Source organism: Hemicordylus capensis, chromosome 4, assembly GCF_027244095.1.
Source record: "Hemicordylus capensis ecotype Gifberg chromosome 4, rHemCap1.1.pri, whole genome shotgun sequence".
In the NCBI taxonomy this organism is placed as follows: domain Eukaryota; kingdom Metazoa; phylum Chordata; class Lepidosauria; order Squamata; family Cordylidae; genus Hemicordylus; species Hemicordylus capensis.
The window spans coordinates 84792003-84816136 of NC_069660.1; the positions used below are offsets into that span (position 1 = coordinate 84792003).

General features: G+C 44.9%; 2 protein-coding genes across 5 annotated transcripts in view; one reads left to right on the forward strand and one right to left on the reverse strand.

Annotated features, from left to right (window-relative positions):
* Positions 1-15293, reverse strand: LOC128323837 (selenoprotein Pb-like). 3 transcript variants are annotated; one of them, XM_053247689.1, is made up of 5 exons: positions 15199-15293; positions 6731-6965; positions 5169-5381; positions 2706-2844; positions 1-1679 (listed from the first exon to the last, which is right to left on the reverse strand). In XM_053247689.1, exons 2-5 carry the CDS (start codon positions 6943-6945, stop codon positions 1428-1430), a joined length of 819 nt encoding a protein of 272 aa, XP_053103664.1. In that variant the 5' UTR covers positions 6946-6965; positions 15199-15293; the 3' UTR covers positions 1-1427. The 3 variants fall into 3 exon arrangements, with proteins under 3 accessions (XP_053103664.1, XP_053103665.1, XP_053103663.1); XM_053247690.1 differs by lacking the exon at positions 15199-15293 and adding an exon at positions 12946-13086; XM_053247688.1 differs by lacking the exon at positions 15199-15293 and adding an exon at positions 9497-9649.
* The window catches only part of HPDL (4-hydroxyphenylpyruvate dioxygenase like), a 16058-nt gene continuing 5111 nt past the window's right edge, over positions 13188-24134 (forward strand). The window contains exon 1 of one of the 2 annotated variants that reach the window (XM_053247679.1): positions 13188-13329. The gene's annotated coding sequence lies outside the window, so the exon portion shown is untranslated. Of the gene's footprint in view, positions 13330-20048; positions 20169-24134 lie in introns of those variants that run through there. The other variant, XM_053247680.1, reaches the window with a different exon arrangement.

A 24134-nucleotide genomic window follows, 5' to 3' on the forward strand; every position in this document is an offset into this window, starting at 1 on the left:
TTCCCACAGCCCTAGAATTTTACTTAAACTTCAGCAAAAAATTACTAGTGTGCATTTGTACAGTCAATTCACTGAATGGCAACAATTGGCAGAGAAATACTAAAGACCTTTTGAAAAGAACTGGAAAGCTGATTAAGAGAAAGCTGGAGTATTCTAAACTTCTAGTAGGATTTATACAGGTATCCCTTTCACTTTGTTCACAGTTATTCTATTCATCTCTTACATCCTGAAGCTAAACACTGCTCTACAGTATTTGAGATAAAAGACAGCAGTTATATTTGTAAAGCGCTTTGTATTTCTATTATGTAAAGAGCATTTGTGTTATGAGCAAATACTACAAACACATTAATTGCAGGTGATTTATTTCCACTATTCTTTCCCAGTAAACTTTCAAGAAGCAGTGCATCCTCTTCCCTGAGTTTATCTGATACAGGGTGTGGATGGATTTCCTTCCTTAATTCACCTCTCAGTGCATTTCCCCTAAACCAGACCCCAAATATTTCCGCTCAACTATGTTCAGCAGGATGCCTGCCCACCCAGCTAATGACATCTCACTACTTTAATTCCCCCACATGACAGATGGCTGTTTCTTTCCAGCAACATAACAAAGATCACATCCTTCAAGCTAGCAATGAGAGTGTGTACAAAACCTTGAGCCCCAGCCTCTGTGTACAAAACCTTGAGCCCCAGCCTCCAGCCCAAAGTCCACCTCCTCAGATTTCAGTTCTCTGTACAGTGGGAGCCAGTCACTCCTCCTGCCAGTACTGGTTCTGATCCCATCCCTCCATTTCTGAGGACATACTTTTCTGTACAGTGTCAGCCTGCAGTGACTGGGATATTCTAGTTTACACCACATGCTTCATTGAGTACAGAAAAGCAGAGAATACAAGAAAGGGGTCAAAACTGGCTTCCTGACAGGCAGAGGACTATGGTCCCGACCTGTGTTCCCGAGGAAGGTAAACTGTTTACCTCTGGCAATTTTGCCATCAGCAGTTAAAGTAGGAGGAAAAAGACATGCTAGATAGAGAATTCTTACAACTTCAAAAAGTCACTGAGTCCTAGAAAAATGGCATCTTTGGCTTTGTGAAACAAAATCGGTAGGTATGAGTACAACTGGAGAATGACTCAAAATGAGGAGGCAACTTTCCTGATAACACTGGCACTTTCCACTTGCACACATCACACAACAAATGGCCCCGTTATGCACTTTGTTATCAGTGGAGAGGTCTTGAGAGCCTGTGTTAATTTAGGAAGGGGGTGCTAAAATAATGCCCCTTGCCCTTCTGAAAACTGAACCTTCATGTTTCTTCCTTTCAGTACCTGTAGGCTTGCCCCTTGGCTGATTTTTTAATAGCTTGTTTAGACTTGTGCGGGGGATGGGGATTTGCTCCACAGTTGGGTTTTGCATACATAGAAATTAAAAGGTTTTAGTGTGACCCCCCTGCTTGCTGCTTCTGTGGGTGGCTCGGAGAAGGGAGCGTTGGTTGATGGGTGCTGGCCAAACCCAAGGCTTTGTGATGACTGCTTCCTCCATTATTTGAAGCATGATGGGCTGTGTGTTCAGTGTTAGATGCCTCTTGGCTCTTCCTTTCATGTCTGTGGTTGGGTAGGTTCTGATTCTTCTCTTTGTGTCCGGTAGCCTCCGTTGTCATCATGCTAGTGTTGGCTGTCATAATCACCTGTGAATATAAAATGTATGTATTTATTAAAGAGATTTTTAATCTCACTTTCCCATTTAAAAGAATGCTCAAGACAGCTTCGGGTTCTGGTGTATTATATAGATGAATCTGGGCTTAAGTCAGACGATGTTTTAAATGTGAAGTCAGACATTAATAACTTGAGTAATGTGGATCTGCATTCATCCCTTTTTTGATAGATCTATGTACAAAACCTCAAAACTGAATTGAGAGGAGGCAATTGGGTCTTCCTGTTTTGAGGAGGCTGGCCTGCTGTGCAGAATGCTGATTGCTTGGCCTTTGTGGCAAACATGAAACTAGCACCTCATCTGTTTGAGCAGTGTCGACTGACAATCAATCAATCATGTCAATTGATTTATACAGTCATGTACAAAGGAGAGGGTACAGTCCATTTTCTAGAGTCAAAAGGACACCTGGGTGAGGGGAGCTGAACTTTCCCTGTTCAGTTCCTTCCCTTCCCTACAGTTACTTCCCTGCAGCCTCTCCCCATCCCATAAGTATTTTTGTCCCAACTGATTTTACTTCTGGTATCAGAGCTCAGTTGAGGCAAAACACACCTAGGAGGACAGACTATGGGAAGATAAGATGAAGGCGGTGGAGTCTGAGGGCTACTTTGATTTGCTTTCATTGGGCTAATGGGGCAGATCAGAGATTTTAAAAAATGGCCTATTGCCATCACAAGCAAGAATATAATTTTCTTGCCAGGATAGAAGATGCTTAGTAGTATTCAGACCTCCTTTGGTCTTTCTCATTGTAATAGGCTTTCTAGTGCACTAGAGCTATTGGGGAAGGGGACACATTATCTTCCCCTACATAGGGCTAGTGCTGTGGTAAGCAGCACAAGCAAGCAGCAATATGCCACAGCCATCCACATCTTCACTCTAATCTTCCAGAATCCCTCATTAGAGGATCAGGCTGGGCCAGTGTCCACAGAAAGGAGAAGCTTCGTTAAGTCAGAAAAGGTCTCGCTCGAAAAGGGGAGTTGAAGGAGGGTGAGGGAGTTCCTACCTCTTGGCTGCTGTTAGAGTGGTACCAGGAACAATTGCCACAGTAGTCTTTGTGATGTGTGTACTGAACAGCTGCTTCAACATATGGTAAGTGCAGAAAACTATATGGCAATTGGATGTGGAAAGCCAGTCTGTTGCACCTGCAAAGCCCAAGAGCCACAGAAGAAGAAAGAGACACAGAGTTGGTGCTAGGAAAGCCAAAGGTCCATCTATGTCAGGAACAAAACTCGCCTGGTCTGAATGCTCTGGAATGGCCTGTTATTTTGGTGGAAGGAGGAAAAAGCAGTGCTTGAATTACTGAGCCAGAAAAAATCCAGCCCCCTTAGCTTTTGCAATGCCCCTCTCCCGCTAATATTTTAGGAGGCTACAGAGGCACTATGACTTGGCTAGAATTGGGGAAATCAGGGGTTGAAGCTTGTGGATTTAATCAAGATGTGGATTGTATTTTCTCCCATAGAAGCTTGTGGATTGTATTTTCTCCCATAGGAGAAAACCCTGGGGGGGAAAGGTAGAAAAAACGCTACCTAGTAGTAACATGAGTTCATAGGAAGAAAAGGGACAGTTCCTAAGTGATCTAAGAGGAAGTTCACCCCTTGGCTCACCAACTCTTTACTTAAAAAAAATTAAACTCAAATAGTCTCCAAGCAGCTTCAGTGTGTACTATATGGTGCTAAGGAGACAAACTCATACCACCATCTCGACACATGTTTTTTCTCTAGATATCCCTTCAACGGTCAAGGTTCAACATCCTCTGGAGCAACTGATAATGTCTGGAAAACTAAGCAACAACATTCAAATATATACAATCCCCTCGCCTGAATCCTTGGTGCGGGTCAAGGCTGGACAGAAAAAAGCTGAGCATGTGTAATCTTCTCTTTTTTCCTGCACTATCAAGACAGAGTTAGGCACTAATAGCAGTGTATGCTCGGAGGCCATTTTCCCCCAAATGATCCATATTCACTTATATAAATAACAAATATAGATACTCCTTGGCTTAAACTGTCTCCTTAAAAATTTAAGAAGCAACACAATGTACACCTATATGTGCATGGTGTTCCTATGTGATGATAGCATTAAATGTGTGGATGTTCAAGGAGTTCAGTCCACCTGTTGGTTTTTAATGATTTTTTAAAAAGCTTTAAAAATATTTTTAAAATTCATTAATAAACAAGTGGACTGATCGCCTTAAAAGTACACACATTTAATGCTATAATCAAGTAAAAACACCATATGACATTTTAGAGTTTTCTGCCCACCCATTTGGGCGTTATTAATATTTTTGAGTTTCCCATTAATTCCTATGGGGAAATTATGATTTAAGTCAGAAATTCAGGCACTGCTCGCCCTAGTGACGGCTATGTTCTTGTGAACTTTTGCTCAACTGTAGAACAGTCCCAGCTTAAGGGTCTTATATTTCTGGCCAAAGTCCAGTTGCAAAAGCACTCATTGGGATAAACCACCCCCAAAGCAGAAGAAACCAGAGCCAAGCTGTTTAGAGTATTAAAATAACTCTTCTATGAGAGAAAATTCTGCTGTCCCTTTGAGTTGTCCTTCAGGGGAAAAGAACAACAAAAGAAAAAAGAAAGAAAAGAAACTACAAAGTTATAAAACAGAGTGTCAAACTAGACATATGGATGTGCCTCTTCTTTCTTAAAAGCAGCCCTGGTGGCCCAGTTCTGACTGGGAATGCATGACATGGTGAATGCAAGGTGTGGCTTTTTCGTTTTGCAGGAAATACATAGCCACTTTGGAGCTGGCAGGGGAGGGAAAGGGAGAGGGATTCAGTGGGAAAATGGCATGAAGGGAAAGAGTTCATCTTCCCCTCCTCCGGCGCCACATTCCCAATCACGATCAGCCCCCATCCCCGGGGTGTTTTTAAAGAAGAGGAGCTTCCAGTTGAAAGTATGCTTCTTTATTTGTATGCTCATCCAGTCTGACGCAAAGAAAACCCCACTGACCATGTGTATTCCATGGTGCTCCTTTCAAAACTTAAAGGATCATCCATTGGGGTTACACGTGCAAATGAAAGAAGGACATGACAAAGTTAACAGGAAGAGAAAGGAACAGTTTGGAAAGACCCAGAGAATGCAGTCTGGCATAATGTCAGGATCGACATCAGAGTTTTAGAGTGGCAGTTTAGATCAGGAACCCTAGATTCCAAATCCTACCTATTACACCTCACTCCCTTCTCTGTCTGCACTAGTCTCTCCAGAAAGGTTTACATATAGGCCATACTAGAGCAAGACCATTTTGGTGTTTAGTCAATTTTTTGGAGCCCCCTGCCCCAGCTGGGCAATAGGATGTTGTAGCTGCTAATTGTTTTTCAAAGGAACCAAACTGATTCATGATCCCCTACCATATTCACAGCTTGAGACCAGCAGAGGATAGCGACACATCAAAAGAACCCCCCTCCCTGCAGCTATGAGGAGAAATTAGTTTCCCTGTCTCTTTCTTAAGCACTGACCTGTCATAGATGAAGAAGTCATCCTTGTCCCCATCTAGAATTTGCCAGACATCAGGTTCCAGGATCTCTTGCTGGTAAACAGGAATTCCCTCTGGGGCATGTCGCTTGAGCTCCCAGTACATGGCCCGGGAGAAGGGGGTCTTCTCATTCACAATCATGAAGCTGACATTGGCTACTCCTTCATGGGACAGCTTATTCCGCAAGTTGCCAAGGCTGGTGGCAGGGAGAAGTAGCAACCTTCAGGAAAGTGCAAGCATATAACACACCCCTCCCAGCCCCTGCCCCCTGCATAGTTTTTCTGGCATATAAGTCTGCACAGCTAGGCTCTCAAGCATCAGTCTCTTCAATCTCAGCCCACTGAACTGGCCATTACACAGACTGCATAGATATAGTCAATGCTATATTAGACATTGAGGAGAGTCTCTGGATCAGTGAGACTCACCTGAATGGGGGTAGTGGGGAGAGCAGGCTTAGCCCGCTCGCCCCACAGACGAGCATGTTGGCAGCCCACATGACTGCCGGCTCCATCACGAAGCCAGCGGGGGCTGCAGGGATCTGGGGCCATGTGGCCCCCGGAAGTTCCAGGATGCCCTGCGCAAGTTGTTTCAGCCTCCCGGCGGGGGTCTCCTCATGTGTTGCTGCAGTGCAGAGCCGTGCCATGGCAATAAATGATCAAACAGACGGGGTTAGCAGAGTGCTTGCTCCGCTAACCTTGTCTAATGGGAGGGCTACCTAAGCAGGTTACCCGCTTTGAGGAAACCGGGCTTGCCTGTGAGCCTGGTGGTTCTCACGTTCGCCCAAAAGTGGGCTAGGCTCCCTTAGCCCGCTTTTGGCCGATCATGAGAATCTCCTCATTGCTTATGTTCGAATCAAAGCATTCATAAGATAAACTGCACCAGTCTTGAGTATATATGTTATACCTGGCCCCAGGCCAGGCTTCAGCTTACAGTCACTGATTTAGGTTTATGGAGAGTCAGTCCTTTATAACTGTCTTGTCCAGTTCATTGTTTCCTGGCAAACAGCCTAGTGTTACTTTAGGGTTGCCATATTGTTACTGAACACCAAAGACAGAGTTCCAACACACATAAGAACAGCCCAGCTGGATCAGGCTCAAGGCCTATCTAGTCCAGCATTCAGTTACCCACAGTGGCCCACCAGATGCATCTAAAAAGCCCTCAAGCAGGAGAGGAAGGCATGACCCCTCTCCTGCTGTTGCTTCCTTTGAAACTAGTATTCAGAAGCTCTGCATGAAAAAGTACTTCTTTTTGTTGGTCCTAAATTTCCTGGCAAACGGTTTCACAGGATGACCCTTGGTTTTCGTGTTGTGTGAGAGGGAGACATTTTCATCTTTCTCCATACCATACATAATTGCAAAAACCTCGCCTCTATCACATCTCCCCTTAGACCCTTTAGTTTTCTAAACTAAGGAGCCCCAGGTGTTGCAGCCTTAACTCCTAAGGAAGGTGCTCTAGGTCTCTGACACCTCTTATATACATCCTTTGTACCTACATTATTTTATATGCACCTACAGCCCTGAGCCAGGCAATCTTCTCCAAGCTCACCTGGCAGCTTGCTTGAGACAGAACTGTCAGCTGGCTTTCAGTAGTGCTACCACTGTCACTTGGCCCTCCATCCCAGTCATTGGGGCTGTCCCATTAATCTTCCAGAGTGGTACAGGCTGGCATATTCGGCTTCTGTTCTCCGCCACTCCTGCCTGTGTGGCAGCAATCACCACTCCCACCAGAAAGGTGGTTGTGGCTAGGGCTGAGAAGCCCATCCTCACCACCTCCTTTCAGCCTAGAGTAAAAAAGAGCAGCATTAATTTCATTTATTTGTTTTATGTAATATATTGATACGTGCTTTGTCGGAAAAACACTGTTTTTGAGGTGGCTAATAACATAAGGACATTCAGAATATAACTTCTCCTTCTTTAGGTCAGACTAAATCTGCAATCCCAAGCAGACTTACTTCTGAGTACACAGTTAGGATTATGCTGCATGGATCCACCTGTCTTTGCATTCCACCTCTGAACGGTATCAGTGTATGGATGCTTTCAAGATATATTCATACAGCAGCTACCCAGACATTGAGCTGGGGAATGGTGGCCAGGATGTATTTCTGGAAGAGGCAAATATATATTCCTCTGGGGTCCTCACGAGCATTAGAAGAGGTGGAAAACCTGTGTCTGGGATATACCACTACAGACTGCAGGTGGGGGCTCACAAAAGTCCTGCATGTAGAAAACTAGATGTCAGAGATTGCACAGCTTCCCCCAGAGATACCATCTCTTCCAACAGATTATAACAAAGCCACTCTTGTGCATGAGTGAGCAGGGCTAGGGGTATAGACTGTCTGTTCAGTGGAGTATTCTGGCAGACAATGGCAGGACCAATATAAGCCAGACTCACATACGTCACAGGTACCCCTGCTAGTTGAGCAAAGAGGCATCCTTTAAAGTGGTGATTCTCTAAGATTTAGCTGGGGGAGAGCAACTGGCCCTATCCAGCCCCAGCACAGCATCCCTCCCGTGGTTGTGGCTGGTGTCTGCCTTATGTTTCTTTTTAGATTATGAGCCCTTTAGGGACAGGGGGCCATCTTATTTATGTATTTTTTTTATTTTTCTATGTAAACCACTTTGAGAATTTTGTTGAAGAGCGGTATATAAATATCAGTAGTAGTAGGTAGAAAGTAGCGGGGGGGGGGGAGCATGCAAGCAGAGGGCTCCAGCTGAAAAAATAGCCGAGGCAAACAGGCTACAAGCCACAGTTTACAAAGCAGGTAAAATACATTTAAGATACATATATAGGCACTGTTTAGCATTCATACCATTTAGAGGACATTGGTCTCATTTTATGGCTATAAAATTGGACCCAATGTCCATGGTATCTTAAATGTATTTTACCTGCTTTGCAACCTGTGGCTTGTAGCCTGTTTGACTCTCTTATTTGATTGGCTAGAGCCCTCTGCTTGTGTGCACTTTGAGTTCCTACTTTCTGCCAGACAGAACCGCTAGCCCTGCTCACTCGTGCACAGAAGTGTCCTTGAGGCACCAAGCATGTTTCTCTTCACATAAGAGACGATAGCAGGCTCTAGCTTGAAGGTTAATTTTGGACAGTACCAACTTCAGATTTTAGGGACATTTCTGTGAATCTTATATGGGTGAAATCTCAACAAGAGTTTTGCTGCTCTCCAACTCCCAAATTAAAAGACAAACCCAAGGCACCTTATACTAGAATCCTTACACATGATTCAGTCATTTCAATCTAATCTCCCAATAAAACATCTTTATTTGGAAGGTCTTTGTGTTGATCATAAAGGAGGAAACAAACTAGGGAAATAAATGCCTTTGGTTGAACCAGACTTTGCCAGGATGTTCTCTCTCCCCACTTGGACAAATAGGACAATTGTCCCTGTCAGTGGCTCTGGAAGGGGACAAATTAAAAAAGCTCATCAACACCCTACCATCACCACAAGTGGAGGCACCTAGAAGATGGTCTGTCCCTTTTGTCCCCTACCTGCCACTACACTGCCTGTGTGCAATTCCCACCACTTAGCATTTCCTCTCCATATACTCATTACCTTCCCACTTCCAAGGAAATTGTCTTGGGTGGTGATCATGCAGGATTAGCCTGAACAAGGATGCAAAATTTTGATATGTTTTCTCTCTGTGAAACTAAAAAACATTCACATTTCTATCCACAGAAACTGGCCCAAAGATTAAACCTAACCAACACTGTGTTTCTTAGGAATCCACCAGGATTTTGTCCTACAGAGCAGCAATGCTTGTTTACCTTCCCTCTTTGGACCTTTTCACCCTTTATTTCCACATTTCTCTTGCAAGAGCCTCAAACAGCCACATATTTTGACCACCCACAGAACCAGATCTTATGTATTTGTTTCAAAAGTATAAAGGTAAAGTGTGCTGTTGAGTCGGTGTCGACTCCTAGCGACCACAGAGCCCTGTGGTTGTCTTTGGTAGTATACAGGAGGGGTTACCATTGCCTCCTCCCGCTCAGTATGAGATGATGCCTTTCAGCATCTTCCTTTATCGCTGCTGCCCAATATAGGTGTTTCCCATTGTCTGGGAAACATACCAGCGTGAATTTGAACCGGCAACCTCTGGCTTGCTAGTCAAGTCATTTCCCCACTGTATAGCCCACCCTTATTTATTAATACTATCTAGACAGCAACAATAAAGCAGGTAGGAAAAAATCCACAATAATAACTAATCAGATTTAAAAGCAGAGCAGCAGATAGGCCTCCTAACAGGTAGTGATACTCTCCCCAACCCGTCTGCACCCAGAATTCCAAAGAAGGTGATACTCTGCCTTTTCCCCCAGTGATTCCAGCTGTTGTTCTGCTCCGTCCTCTGGGGTAATCCTGGACTCTTTGCTCTGATCTCTCTTAACCATTCCTAGGCTGGCCCCTGTCATACTTTTATCTACCATTCCAGATCTCTCCGCCCAAAAGGGGCTGGGAGAAGGAGAGTGGTTGGTTGGAAGGAAAGAAGGTGGTTACCCATACAGATATCTCTAGAGAATCACAAGGTGGCATGTATAGTGCTTGCCACTGCCAGTCACCCAACAGTAGTACTTGTTTTTCACTCAGAGACATCACATGCAGCAGCTAAAGAGGCACCGTGCAGTGCCAGGCAATGAATGCTGGACAGCATTCTCTCCTTTTCCTAACTGTTTTCAGTTATGTCCAGGAATACGTGATTGGCATAACTGGGCCAGCCTCCTTATGAAGCAATAGGAAGCAACCACTTCAGGCAGCAGCTTATTTGTTTAATGGTTCCATTTCTATACCACCTTTCATAAAACTCACCCCAACAAAGTTTACAAAAGTTAAAATACAATAAAAATCTATTAAAATCACATAAAATTGATTAAAAACCATAAAAACACCAAAAAGAAGCAGCCATAACAAAGACGAAGAAGGAGCAGCAGAAGAACAGAGAGACTGGAAACCACTAAGGGGGCCCTGCCCCACGTGCACAACAGAACCTCCCTCAATGTTGGCATGCAGAGGAAAGCCTGCCCCAACCCCATGATCTTGTTGGATGGGCGGAAACCCTTGGGGGCAGGTGATCCTTCAGAAACCCAGGGCCCAAACTGTTAAGGTCTATAAAGGTGATAACCAGCACCTTGAATTGGAGCCGGAAACAAACTGGCAACCAGTGTCGCTTTTTCAAAAGAGGTGAAATATGCTCTGAGCGACCAGTTCCAGAGAGAATCCTACCTGTTGCATTCTGCACTAACTGGAGTTGCAGAATATTCTTCAAGGGCAGCCCCATGTAAAGCACAGTAATCAAGCCATGAAGTGAGTAAGGCCTGGGTAACAGTGGCCAGATCTGCCTTCTCAAGAAAGGGAAGCACTAGCAGCAGCTGTGCAAAGGCACCCTTGGCTACCACCTCTCCACCTGAGCATCCAAAAGCAGAGCTGGGTCCAGCAATACCCCACAAGCTGCGCACCCGGGCATTTCTTCCAGCAGCCAGTTTTTAACAATAGCCAGTTTGATGCTGGCAGGAAGCCCACAAGCAGAGTATGAAGGCAGCAGCCCTCCTCATTGTTTGCCCTGTGGCAACTGGAAATCTGAGGATTACTGCTTCGGAAAATGGAGTTTCCATTTAACTATCATGGCTAAACTTGTTCTCCATAAATTTGTCTAATTCTTTTTAAAGCTATTTAGCCAGTGTCCATCAACACAACCTTAAGCAGGGAGTTCCTTAAGCTAATAATGCATTTGTGTGAAGAAGTACTTTAATTGTCTATCCTGAATCTATTGCCAATCAATTTCACTGGATGACCCCATGTGTTATGAGAGAGGGAGATCTTTTTAATCTATTACCACACATCACTTTATTTTTATTTATTATTTTTATTTTATTTATTGCATTTATATCCTGCTCTTCCTCCGAAGAGCACAGAGGTTATTTTTATCCTCACAACAACCCTGTGAGTGTAGGTTAGGCTGAGAGATACATGACTGGCACATAGTCACCCAGTGAGTTTCATGGTTGAATGGGGATTCAAACCCGGGTCTTCCTGGTCCTAGTCCAACACTCTAACCACTACGCTAAGCTGGCTCTCTTTATCAACTTCCAATGTTTTCCCTCCACAGTCTTTCCCACCCTAAGCTAAAAAGCTTCACATGCTTTAGTTTGTCCTCACAGGGAAATAACTATAACCCCTTCATTTTGGATGCTCTTGTATACACTACAATAGCTAGCTCTTCCTAGCGGTATATGCCCCAGATCACAAGGCAAAGGTTATGCTGCTGCAGCTTTGATGATGCCAGAGATATATGAAATCCTTAGAAATTGCTATCCTCCCTAGTTCTTGGTAACATTCTGTACAGCTAGAACACTGCATGCATGCACATAGACACATTCATTCCTGGCTTTGCAACCACCACCTCCTTCCAGGAGTACTTCACACAAACACAAACATAATTTGTCTTTCACAGTTTTCTTCACCCCTCCTTTGCCACTGGCAAGTTTTCGACACAGAAATTCCGTTCTTCCCCACCTTCCCCAGTGCCAGAGTTCAGAGGAGGGTTGAGTTCAGGACTCAACCCTCATCTGAGCATGGGAATGTATGATGTAATGTACAACAGCCAGAGCACATTTTATTTATTTTTTAATTGGGCAGCATCTAGACTAGTCAGTCTTAAAAAAAAAATAACATGTATATTCTGCTTTTCCTCCAAGGAACCCAGAGCAGTATATATGGTTATGTTTATCCTCAACAACCCTGTGAGGTAAGTTAGGCTGAGAGATAAGTGACTGGCCCAGAGTCACCCAGTGAGTTTTGGCTGAATGAGGATTTGAACACAGGTCTCCCCAGTCCTAGTGCAAGACTCTAACCACTACTCCACACTGGGTAAGTAATGTCTAAGCCAGCATGGTGTAGTTGTTAGAGTGCTGGACTAGGACCAGGGAGACCCGAGTTCAAATCCCCATTCAGCCATGATACTAGCTGGGTGACTCTGGGCCAGTCACTTCTCTCTCAACCTAACCTACTTCACAGGGTAGTTGTGAGGAGAAACTCAAGTATGTAGTACACTGCTCTGGGCTCCTTGGAGGAAGAGTGGGATATAAAATGTAAAAAAATAATAATAATAAGCATTACTGAAATCAGTGAGAATTTAAGTCCCACTAATTGAAATGGGACTTAGTCACGACTCACTTAGTCCAGTGCTGCCCAATATTCTTCAAGGTTTTTTTTTAAGTGACACATAGGCTGAACATCTACAAAAACAGAAAGCTGGTACTAGCCATGATTCTTAAAGTGCACCACAGATATAGTTAGAAACATTCACATTGAAATAAAGCCTGAACTCTCTTTGCTGCTGCTGCCTTTTGTTTCTGGGGGAATATGCTAGTGCTCAACTCCAGTTATGCCATCCTGGATTTTCCCACTGATTTCTAGAAACAGCCCTGCGGGACATTTAAAAATGGCAGTTCCAATTTCACCCAGGAAATAGAGGAATCCTTCTCGCTAGTATTTTTCTATGTCGGCGGATATTAGGAGAACAGAACTGGGCGTTATATACAAGCACATTATTCATTCATTCATTCGATTTCTACACCGCCCTTCCAAAAATGGCTCCGGGCGGTTTACACAGAGAAATAATAAATAAATAAATAAGATGGATGTAAGAATAGTTATGGGCTTGGTGTGTTTACATATTGCTTGCTTGGATATATATTTACGAATATTGTATGGCAAATTAAAGAACAACATATTTATTTCAAAAAAGCGCTGGACGGACCTCATCAGTATGATACCCCACTCACTCCAAATCACCAGGGCAAAGATCCACGTCACGGTAACCGTAAGCATGGCGGCGATCTGTGCAATAGATAGGATATTCCGAAGAGGTTTCTGAGGACTATAACCACAGGGCACCTCTGAAACGCCCCCACTCTGAGCAATGCGTTCCCGGCATATCCGGCGACCGCGTGCTGCGGAGCTCCTCCTTCCTCGAGATTCAAGTCAGCGGCGGGAGGAGGAGTCGCGCCGTCTTCCTGTGGCAGCCGGCGAAGAAGGTTATTTGGGTCGGGTCAGATGTCGGAGACAAGCAGCAGCAGCAGCAGCAGCAGCAGCCGCCGCCGCCGCCGCCGCCGCCTTCTTGAGTTCAAGCAAGCGGTCTGAGGCAAGATATAAAGGGGACAGAGGGAGGGAACGCAAGCCACCAGGCAGTGAGGAGGAGGGCACCACTGCATGGACGAGAGAGAGAAGATAAGACCTTGGTGGTGACGAGGGAAGGTTAAATACATTGAATTCCAGAGGGTGCGCTCACTGATGAATACCGTGGTGCCACCGGAGAAAGGAGGGGCTATTTGGACAAAATGTGATTTTTATGGGAGGGGAGCTGGTCTTGTGGGTTAGGCTTAGGGCATGCGTTGTCCACCCTGGTTTGCACTTGAATAGGAGACTACATGTGAGCACTGCTTAAGATAGTCCCCTTAGAAAGTCCCCTCACTGAGCACCTTGGAGAAGCTGTTGTCAGACCGTAGGTCCCCAGATGTAATTGGACTTCAACTCCCATAATTCCCAACCAAAGGCCACTGGGGCTGGGGATTATGGGAGTTGAAGTCCAATAACCAGGGGCGTAGCAAGGTTGGAGTGGGCCCAGAGACAAGATTTTAAAATGGGCCCCCCCCACTCAAAGTCCAGGGCCTCCGCACACCCCAGGCCCCCAAGGATTTAAGTCTGATATTCCAAAATAAGTATGCTGCCTGGAAATACATTTCACTGAATACACACACGCACACGTCACAATATATAGTGATATACATTGAGTACTATACATTTGTTTTACTTTTAATGCCTAGAACACACTAGAAAGATGAATGATTAAAATGGCCCCCTCGCTGCAGATTAGCCAAGGAGACTTTCAACCATGCAGGGTGAGCCTATGTTTGTTTTCTCAGAATTCTGAACAAATTCAGTCAAGTTTGATTCCAGGAGGTTTTTCACAGGAGGCTTTTAAAGCCCTTTAACACACATCTCCTCTGGAATGGAGGTGCTGCATTCACATGTTGGCCAGATTTATCCTGAAGTCCCTGCAGGTTATTGGGGAGCAGTTCACACACAAGAAAAATAAAATAAAATAAAAGCAGAAGACATGCTTCACAGTTCTCACTCAGACCTTCTGGGTTGCAAAACAACTTGAACATAAGTGCATTTATAAATGAACTAGTGGCTTTGTAGCCCGTTGGATAACGGGCGCTAGGGGAGCTCTGCGCTCCAGACCACCGCCGCCATTACCCCTCCCGCCCGCGGCTCTGGCCAGGCCCGCCACTCACCACCGCCCGCGGCTCCGGCCGGGCCCAACACCCACCGCCGCCCGCAGCTCCGGCCTGGTCCACCGCTGCCCGGGCCCACCACCGCATTCTTCTCCGCCGCCTTGTCCGGCGGCCATCCTGGGCGGCCAGAAGCGGCCGCCCCGAAGAAGCCAGGTAAGCGGCAGCACGGCCAGGCCTCGGCCATGGCTCTGCCGCCTCCTTGGCCGCGCCGTCTCCTCTGGCTGAGGCGGCGGCTTTGCCGCCGCCTCGGCCAGTGTCCCCCGCCGCCGCTTACCCGGCTTCTTCGGGGCGGCCGCTTCTGGCCGCCCAAGATGGCCGCCGGGTGCTGGCGGTCCTGGCTCCCTGGCTCTGTTCTGGCCATGCACTTCGCGCATGCCCAGAAGAGGCCAGGGAGGCACGGACACACGCTTGGTGTCCGTCCACGGACGGACACCAAGCGTTTTATAGATAAGGATGAATAAAATAAATATAATACTGTTTCTTCCAGAAGTTTTTGTAATTTTCTGCCATGAAACAAGCCACTTATAGGACTTTTTAGATAGTTTTTTTTAAGTCAGCAAATTTTCCAAGCTGTTTCAAAATAAATATTCAGAGACTTCTCGGTCCCTCCTCCCCCACCCCCATATCAAAGCCCTATGGCAAGCAGATCCCTATATATCCGGGTGGGGGTGGGGGGTGGGGAAGGTAACCACAAAAAGGAGTTCACACTCTACCTGGCAGCAGGGGGTCTTCTGCTGCAGAGAACAGTGGAGGCCTCTCTGACTGCCTCCTCCTTCCTGGCTGGCTTGGGCCCTACTCGAGTTCAGGCTTCACTGCGGCCTACACGGAGGCCTCCGTGGAAGCCCCGCCCACCCGCCGATCAGCTGAGAGGCGGGGAGAAAAGGAGCTCTTTGCAGCTTGTCTGCCGCCTGGATTGCCGGCCAGGAGAACAAGCTGGAGAGACGGCGAACAGGGCAAGTGGCTGAGGGGCCTTGGGGCTGGGCAGGGGGCAATGGGAAGTCACGTGAGGTGCCTCTGGGGGGCCCCTCCAGGCAGTGGGGCCCCCAGACAACTGTCTCCCCTTGCCCGATCGTTGTTACGCACCTGCCAATAACATCTGGGGACCCACACATTGAGAAACCCTGGTGTAGACAATACTAAGCTAGATGGACCAATGGTCTGACTCGGTAGAAGGCAGCTTCCTGTGTTTCTAAAAATGCTTTTTTAAAAGGGACCCTTGGTGGGTTTTTTTTTTTGGGGGGGGGGGTTGCAAATTGTTCCTGTGAAAACATAGTCATTTTTTCCCTAAGCTTATGGAGGAGTATATAAAATGGCTTACAAAGTGAAAATTTTTCATTTCTCATGTTCTAGGTATTAATCCCAGGCAATTTGAAAGGTGTGCTTGCTAAGGGAAATCCTTATATTTTTGCTTTTGTAAAGAGCGATGTGTAAACCTATATTTTCTGACTACTTCCACTGAGAAGTGGGATGAGATACTTGTCTTGATTGCAGACTGGTGGTCTTGGGTCGTTACAATAATTTTGGATTATGAAAAACACAGAGGGATGTTTAGACAATTAGAGAGCAATACTGAATAAACATACAAATAAAACAAATTAGACCATGGCAATATTAAATTAACCCCTCACGAGCAAAACCCATTTTCAACATAAAAAATAGCCCAGATAGATGTGTTAAGGCTGCAATCCTATGCACACTTACCTGGAGGTAAACTCATTGAAAGTAGTGGAATTTACTTTTTAGTAAATCTGCATGGTTTCCAGGGCTGATCAACTTGGCTTTGGTCCTCCTGCAGATGGCCTACAACTCCCATAATCCCTGGCTATTGGTCACTGTGGCTGGGGATTATGGGAGTTATAGTACAAAAACAGCTGTGGGGGCCAAAGTTGAGCAGGCCTGTAGGCTCCCATACTAGCCAAAGTCACACATCACATTGGTGGTGGTTTGCAGAGTCAGACTTTTCCTCTAACTCCATATTTGGAGCTGGGGGAGGGATCTTTCCCCTCAGTTGCTCTGGGCTTGCCAGGGCCTTGCAAGACCCAGTGCAGTTTCAGGGATTATCAATGGGGCTGCAATCTTTTGCACATTTTCTGGGGAGTAAGTCCTACTGAACATAGTGGATTTGATTGATTGGTTGATTGATTAAGTGCCGTCAAGTCAGTGTTGATTCTTAGCGACCACATAGATAGATTTTCTCCAGGATGATTTGTCTTCAACTTGGCCTTTAAGGTCTCTCAGTGGTGTATTCATTGATGTCGTAATTTAGTCTATCCACTTTGCTGCTGGTCATCCTCTTCTTCTCTTTCCTTCAACCTTTTCCCAGCATTCTCAAGGGAACTGGGTTTTTGCATAATGAGTCCGAAGTATGATAGTTTGAGCTTGGTCATTTGTGCCTCGAGTGAAAATTCTGGATTGATTTGTTCTATGATCCATTTGTTTGTTTTCCTGGCTGTCCATGATATCCTCAAAAGTCTTCTCTAGCACCAAAGTTCAAAATCATCAATACTTTTTCTATCTTGCTTCTTCAAAGTCCAGCTTTTGCATCCATAGAGTGTCATGGGGAAAACCATGGTCCAAACAATTCTTATCTATGTAGGTATAGACATGTCACGACATCTAAATATCCTTTCCAAGGCTTTCATTGCAACCCTACCAAGTGCTAGTCTGTGGCGTATTTCTTGACTTCTGGATTCTTTACTGTTGATAGTCGATCCTAAAAGGCAGAAGCTATCCACCACTTCAATGTCTTCATTGGTAATTCTGAGGCTGGTTGCTCTGCCCGTTGTCATTAGTTTAGTCTTCTTTACATTTAGTCATAGTCCTATGTTTTCACTGTGCTCCTTGACTTTAATTACTAGAGCTTGTAGATCATCCACATTCTTAGCTATCAGAGTGGTGTCATCAGCGTAGCGCAAGTTATTGATATTTCTTCCTCCAACTAAAACCACTCTCATCTTCTTCCATTCTAGCTTCTCTCAGTATATGTTCAGCATATAAGTTGCATAAATAAGAAGAAAGTATACTGCTTTGACTTATTCCTTGGCCGATCTCGAACCAGTCTGTTTCAAAATGTTCCTATCTTGTGGTTTCTCATGAGAACAATGAGATGTTCTGGGACACCCAATTTCCTAAGGATATTCCACAACTTGACACTGTCAATGCAACCAAAGGCTTTTCTATAGTCAATAAAGCACATATTGACTTCTTTTTGGTATATTTTGGCTTTCTCAATTATCCAGCGTCAGTCAGCAATGATGTCTCTCATTCCTCGGCCTTTCTGAAACCAGCTTGAACATCCGACATTTCCCTTTCCACGTAGGGCTCTAATCTGCGTTGGATGATCCTGAGCATTATTTTGCTAGAATGTGAAATTAAGGATATTGTACGATGGTGTGCACAATCTGTTAAGTCTCCTTTCTTTGGTATGGGTATGTAGACTGACCTCTTCCGAGCTGTTGGCCACTGTGTTATTCTCCAAATTTGCTGGCATAGTTTGGTTAGAGCCTTGACTGATTCTTCTTCAGTTGCCTGCCATATTTCTGTAGCTATTCCATCAATTCCTGTAGCCTTCCAACTTGGTAATGACCGGAGTACTGATCTAACTTCATCTTCCCATACCAGAGGTTCTTGCAAGAAGGGAATATCTTCTAGAGTATCTTGGACGTTGATGTCCCTGCTGTACAGATTTTCAGTATACTCCTTCCATCTCTGTTTGAGCTTTTCTGAATCAGTTACAATCTGGCATCCCTTAACATACCAATCCAAGGTTGGAACCTCCTTATGATTTCAGAGATCTTTTGGAAAACTTTACTTGTTCTTCTGCGTCTATTTCCATCCTTAAGGTCTTTACAGATGTCATTGTAATATGGCTCCTTGTCTCTTCTAACAGCTTTCTGAAATCCCCTATTAAGTTCCTTCCTGAGGTCTTTATCTTTCTTGACTTTGGCTTCTCTCCTCTTCTGGGTAATTTCCACCATCTGTTTTGACATCCATTTTGCTTTCTTCTGCTTCTTTGTCTTTGGCAGTCTCTTTTCACATCCATCCTTAACAACTTCTTTGATTTCATTCCACAGTTCCTCTGGTTGCCTATCAATGAGGTTCAGAACTTCAAAGCGGTTCCTGGTGTTCTCCTTGAAAATGGTGGGTACTTTCTCAAGATCATATCATGGAAACTGGATAGCTTTGTGTTTCCGCTTTAGCTTGACTTGGAACTTGCACTTGAGCAGTTATAACTGAGATCTTCCATCTCCTTGCACCAATAATGTAATAAGTTTGATTTCTGTGTACTGCATCTGGTGAAGTCCATGAGTATAGCACTGCTTTGGTTGTATGAAGACTGTGTTAGCAATGAAGAGATCATTGGCTTGGCAGAAACTAATAAGTTGTCCTCCTGCTTCGTTTCTGTTTCCTAGGCCATACTGTCCGACTATGCTTTCCTCTTTACCTTTTCCAACCTTGGCATTCCAGTCTCCAACCACCAGCATCACATCTTGCTTGCATGTTCTGTCAATTTCAGACTGAACTTGAGCATAAAACTCAGAATTTCCTCTTCTTCTGCATCAGTTGTTGGGGCATAGACTTGAAGAACTGTCATGTTAAAGGGTTGTCCATGAAATCTAATTTATATTAGTCATTCACTGACCACATTGTATCCAAGTACTGTCATTGCTATATACTTCCTGACTATAAAAGCAACACCGTTCCTTCTTTGTTTCTCGTGTCCTGAGTAGTAAACGGTATGATTTTCTGACTGAAATCGTCCTATTCCAGTCCACTTTAATTCACTGATGCCCAAGACTTCAGTCTGTAGTAGATTAATTTCACCTTTCACTGTGTTGAGCTTTCACATATTCGTGCTTCTTACGTTCCACATTCCCATTGTAATTCTGTCTTTGCAGCTTTTGATTTTCTTTTCCTGCATGGCAACATCAGCCGCTAGATGTCCAAAAGGCTTTAATCTAACCGCGTCATAAACACCATCGGTACTCTGAGAGATCCTCAGCTCTTCCTCAGTAGCATGTTGAGTGCCATCCGACCTGAGGGGCCCATCGTCTGGCACTACATCAACAATCATTCTATTTTGACTATCCATGTGGTTTTCTTGGTAAAATACAGGAGTGGTTTATCATTGCCTCGCACGCAGTATGAAATATGATGTCTTTGTCATTGTCACTGAAGTGATTGTCCACCTCCAGCACCTTCCTATATCACTGCTGCCCAATATAGGTGCCTGCTTGCTTTAGTTGGGCATCTGAAATGATCTTCGTGCTTTGGGTGACCCTACTGGGAGTATACCTCTCGGTATATTTCGCTTATCCTTCCCAAGAACACACACACACCACTGCCACCATGAGGCTGCATAGCAGGACTTGGCGGGGGGTGGGAGGCATAGTGGATACTTCTAAGTAAATATGGATTGGTTTGCACTGAACGTTAGGGCAGAATCCTGATGACCACAAATTTTGTCTCAGTTATGGAGGTTAGTCAAAATGTGTGCAATTGTGTTTCATATACATGTCCTGTTCAACTGCAGAAACATCCGAATGACTGGGAGCAGGGAACTGCCATGATATGCAAGGCATCATAGTGCAATATCAAGGAAGAAGATAGCAAGGAAGAAGATTCCAAAACACTGAGCAGCTGCAATAGCTGGGTCCTCATGTGCAGCTGAATGGGAATCAAGGTGTGGCTGGGTCATCTCAAAAGTTGGAGGAAGCCACTATGGTGTTAAGAAGCCTGGTGTGACAAAAACAGACCTCAGTTTTAGCCCAGAGCTCTGAATAAGGACATTCTTCACTTTTGTTATTGAATGAGTGCAGTCTTTGCCTGTTGTTATTGAATGCCTTCAGTCATCAAGGTACAGTTAATCCCCTTGTTCACAATGGGTAAACCAGTTCAAATCCTGCCAAAGGAGGTGAGGGGTGTGGCTACCAGGGAGAGAGCCTTCTTGGAGGTTGCACCTGTTTATGGAATAGCCTTCTCGGTGTGGTTTGCCTGACTTTGTCACTTCATTTTTTTAGATGCCAGGTAAAGCTTTATGTTCACCCAGGCCTTTTAAATTTTGGTTTTCAGAGATGATCTTATTTTTAACTAATTTTAAAATGAGTTTTTAAGCTGCTTTTGTATTGTTTTGTATTTTCTTCTTTTATTTTCTGTCTGTTATGATTTACTTATTTATTATTTTATTTATTTAACATATTTTTATACCGCCCAAAACTTACATCTCTGGGCGGTTCACAACCAGATAAAAACAAATCTAAAAACGTTAGTTAAAAACAAAACAAAACAAAATTTAAAACACAGCAATTTAAAACAATTTTAAAAAACAATATTCTAAAAACAACATTAAAAGAATTAAAACAATATCAGTTAAAAGCTTGGTTGAACAGATGTGTCTTTAAAGACTTTTTAAAAATTGTCAAAGATGGGGAGGGTCTTATTTCACTAGGGAGCGCATAACAAAGCCTCGGGGCATCCACGGAGAAGGCCCATCACTGAGTAGCCGCCAGACGAGTTTGTGGCAAATGCAAACGGACCTCTCCAGATGATCTCAATGGGCGGTGGGGTTCATGACGAAGAAGACATTCCCTTAAATACCCAGGACCCAAGCTGTTTAGGGCTTTATAGGTTATGACCAGCACCTTGTATTTTGCCTGGAAACATATCGGCAGCCAGTGTAACTCCTTCAATACAGGAGTAATATGGACTCTCTGAGATGACCCAGAGACAAGCCTGGCTGCCGCATTCTGGACCAGCTGTAGTTTCTGGACTACGTACAAGGGCAGCCTCACATACAGCGCATTGCAGTAATCTAGTCTGGAGGTTACCAGCAGATGTACCACTGTTTTGGGGTAGTCTGTCTCAAGAAACGGACACAGCTGGTGTATCAGCCGAAGCTAACAGAAGGCACTTCTGGCCACTGCCTCAACCTGGGATGCCAGGGAGAGACTTGGATCCAGAAGCAGCCCCAGACTGTGTACCTGTTCCTTCTGGGGAAGTGTGACCCCATCCAGAACAGGCAGATCAAAATCGTCTCTTGAGCTTCGACCCCGCACAATGAGTACCTCCGTCTTACCTGGATTCAGTCTCAGTTTGTTATCCCTCATCCAGCCCATTACTGCCTCCAGACAGGCATTTAGGGAGGTTATGCCCTCTCCTGATGATGTTGACATGGAGAAATAGATTTGGGTGTCATCAGCATACTCATAGCACCCAGCACCAAATCTCCTGATGATCTCTCCCAGCGGTTTCATGTAGATGTTAAACAACATCGGAGACAATACGGAGCCCTCAGGGACACCATACAAAAGTTCAGATTTTGAAGAACAACAGTCTCCAAGGGACACGATCTGGAACCTGCCCGAGAGGTAAGAGCGGAACCACTGCAGAGCAGTGCCTCCCACCCCCAACCCCCTCAGACGCTCCAGAAGGATACTATGGTCAATAGTATCGAAAGCCGCCGAGAGATCCAGAAGGACCAACAGAGTCACACTTCCTCTGTCAGTTCCCAGTTGGAGATCATCCAACAGGCCGACCAAGGCAGTCTCCACCCCATAGCCAGTCCGGAAGCCAGTTTGAAATGGGTCTAGATAATCCGTTTTCTCCAAGACTGTCTGGAGCTGGGAGGCCACCACCCTCTGTTACCTTGCCCAGCCACGGAAGGCTGGAGACAGGCCTGTAGTTACCCAGCTCTGCGGGATCCAAAGTAGGCTTCTTTAGAAGCGGTCTAATAATTGCCTCCTTAAGACTAGGAGACATCCTACCTTCCCTCAGAGAAGCATTTATAATCTCTACCAGGCCTTCTACAACACCCCCCCTGCCAGATAATATAAGCCATGTTGGACAAGGTGGGCCGCACCGTTCCAATCAGCTTGTCCACATCCTCAGGAGTCACAAACTGGAACTGATCCAACCTAATCACATAAGAGGAATTGCTGGACACCTCCACATCAGACACTGAAGTAATTGTGGAGATGGAATCTAAGTCGGCCCGAATACGAGAGATTTTGTCCACAAAGAATTAATTAAACACATCACAGCGGGTAGTAGATGGTTCCAAATTCTGATTCAAGGGAGGAGGGGCACATACTAGCCCTCTCACAAACCTGGACAACTCCACCAGACGTGAACTTGCGGATGCAATACAGGCAGAAAAGAATTGCTTCTTTGCCGCACGTATGGCCTGAGCATAGGTCTTCAAATGAGCTCTATGTTGCAATCTGTCGGATTCAAGCCAAGTCTTTCTCCACCTGCGCTCCAGTCTTCTACCTCGCCGCTTCAGGCCCTGTAGTTCTTCCGTATACCAAGGGGCCAGTTTTGAACACATTTAATGTGTTCTGTATTTTTATTGTATGCTTTAATCCTCTGTTTTGAGCCGCCCAGAGAACAATTTGTTATGGGGCGGCTAACAAATAAAGATGATGATGATGAAAGCAGACCCACGTTTAGTCATATAAGTCAAAACCCATTTAGGAGATGGGGCATTAAGTTTGAAGGGAAAACCTTACAACCAGATTAGCCCAAGACTAGTGTTATGTCAGCTATATGCCAGATCTTCTTCCCATTGGATCCAAGAACGATCTATCCCTGGAAGAGTAAGGAAGCCTTCTCCTTCTTTCACCCCTATATCAGAACTGTATTACTTTGACTGGGCAGAGTATTCAGCTTCAGCCAAAGCTTCACACAGGTCCAATAAACAATTAGTCAGGGGGCCACACTTAGAGCTGATGGGGGGCCGCCACTGGTCCCTGGACCTTACAATGAACTAGTTAGGAATTGTTTTGCTTTTTTCTTTCTGAATTCCCATGTGTGTTTCTTTATTCCTATTTCCCCCATTTTGTGTGCACCTTTTATTTTTCTTAATAAATTGCATGTATCTGTAAATGGCTTCAGTCCGGTTTTAAAAGGTTCTAGAGGGTTATTTGCAAAAACTCTTCCCCATGTGCCTCATAAGGTCATAGTGCTACTAACACACACTATATCATCACAGCACTATGGTTTTAGAATAACATACTGTTTGTCTAGAGCTGGGTTTTTATGGACCCTGGCTGCATAGTGTCAGTAAGTCCCACACCAGACAGCTGTAGGGGTTGTTGAAGCAGTGTCTGAGTCTGGTCATTGACTCTAAATCAGTCTTCCAACTGGTGGCAGTCTACCTTGAAGGAGTGACGTGCTCCTAAAATGTCTCTTTACTGAGGGCAGATCCCAGGAAAACACAAGTAAAACCTCCAGTCTGTCACACTAGGGCCTCAACCACATGCAGATAAGGAGATCAGGGTAGCCTCTTTAATTTGTAACCCTAAAATAGTAACTCCTGTTAACTTTATGGTGCCCATACTGGCAGGCTATGACAAAGAAGGCTCACTGAGAGCCAGAGAATGTGGATGGGAACTTGTAACCCCCAAAACCTATTTTCCCTTGGAGAGTTTTCTTTCACAGGAAGGAGTAAATATTGCCGTACTTGGACTCTGTCTGGAATGTTCTTTATCTAGTGTCTAGCTCTTCCAAGGTCACCCTGTCACAAGGGAAACTGAAACATTTGCTTCCATAGCAAATTTTGGGAACCATTAAGGAGCAGCAAATCATTAGTCATGTGATGGTAAATAAATTCCTTTTAAAAATCTACCTGCAAGTGGGAGGGGGAAAGTCA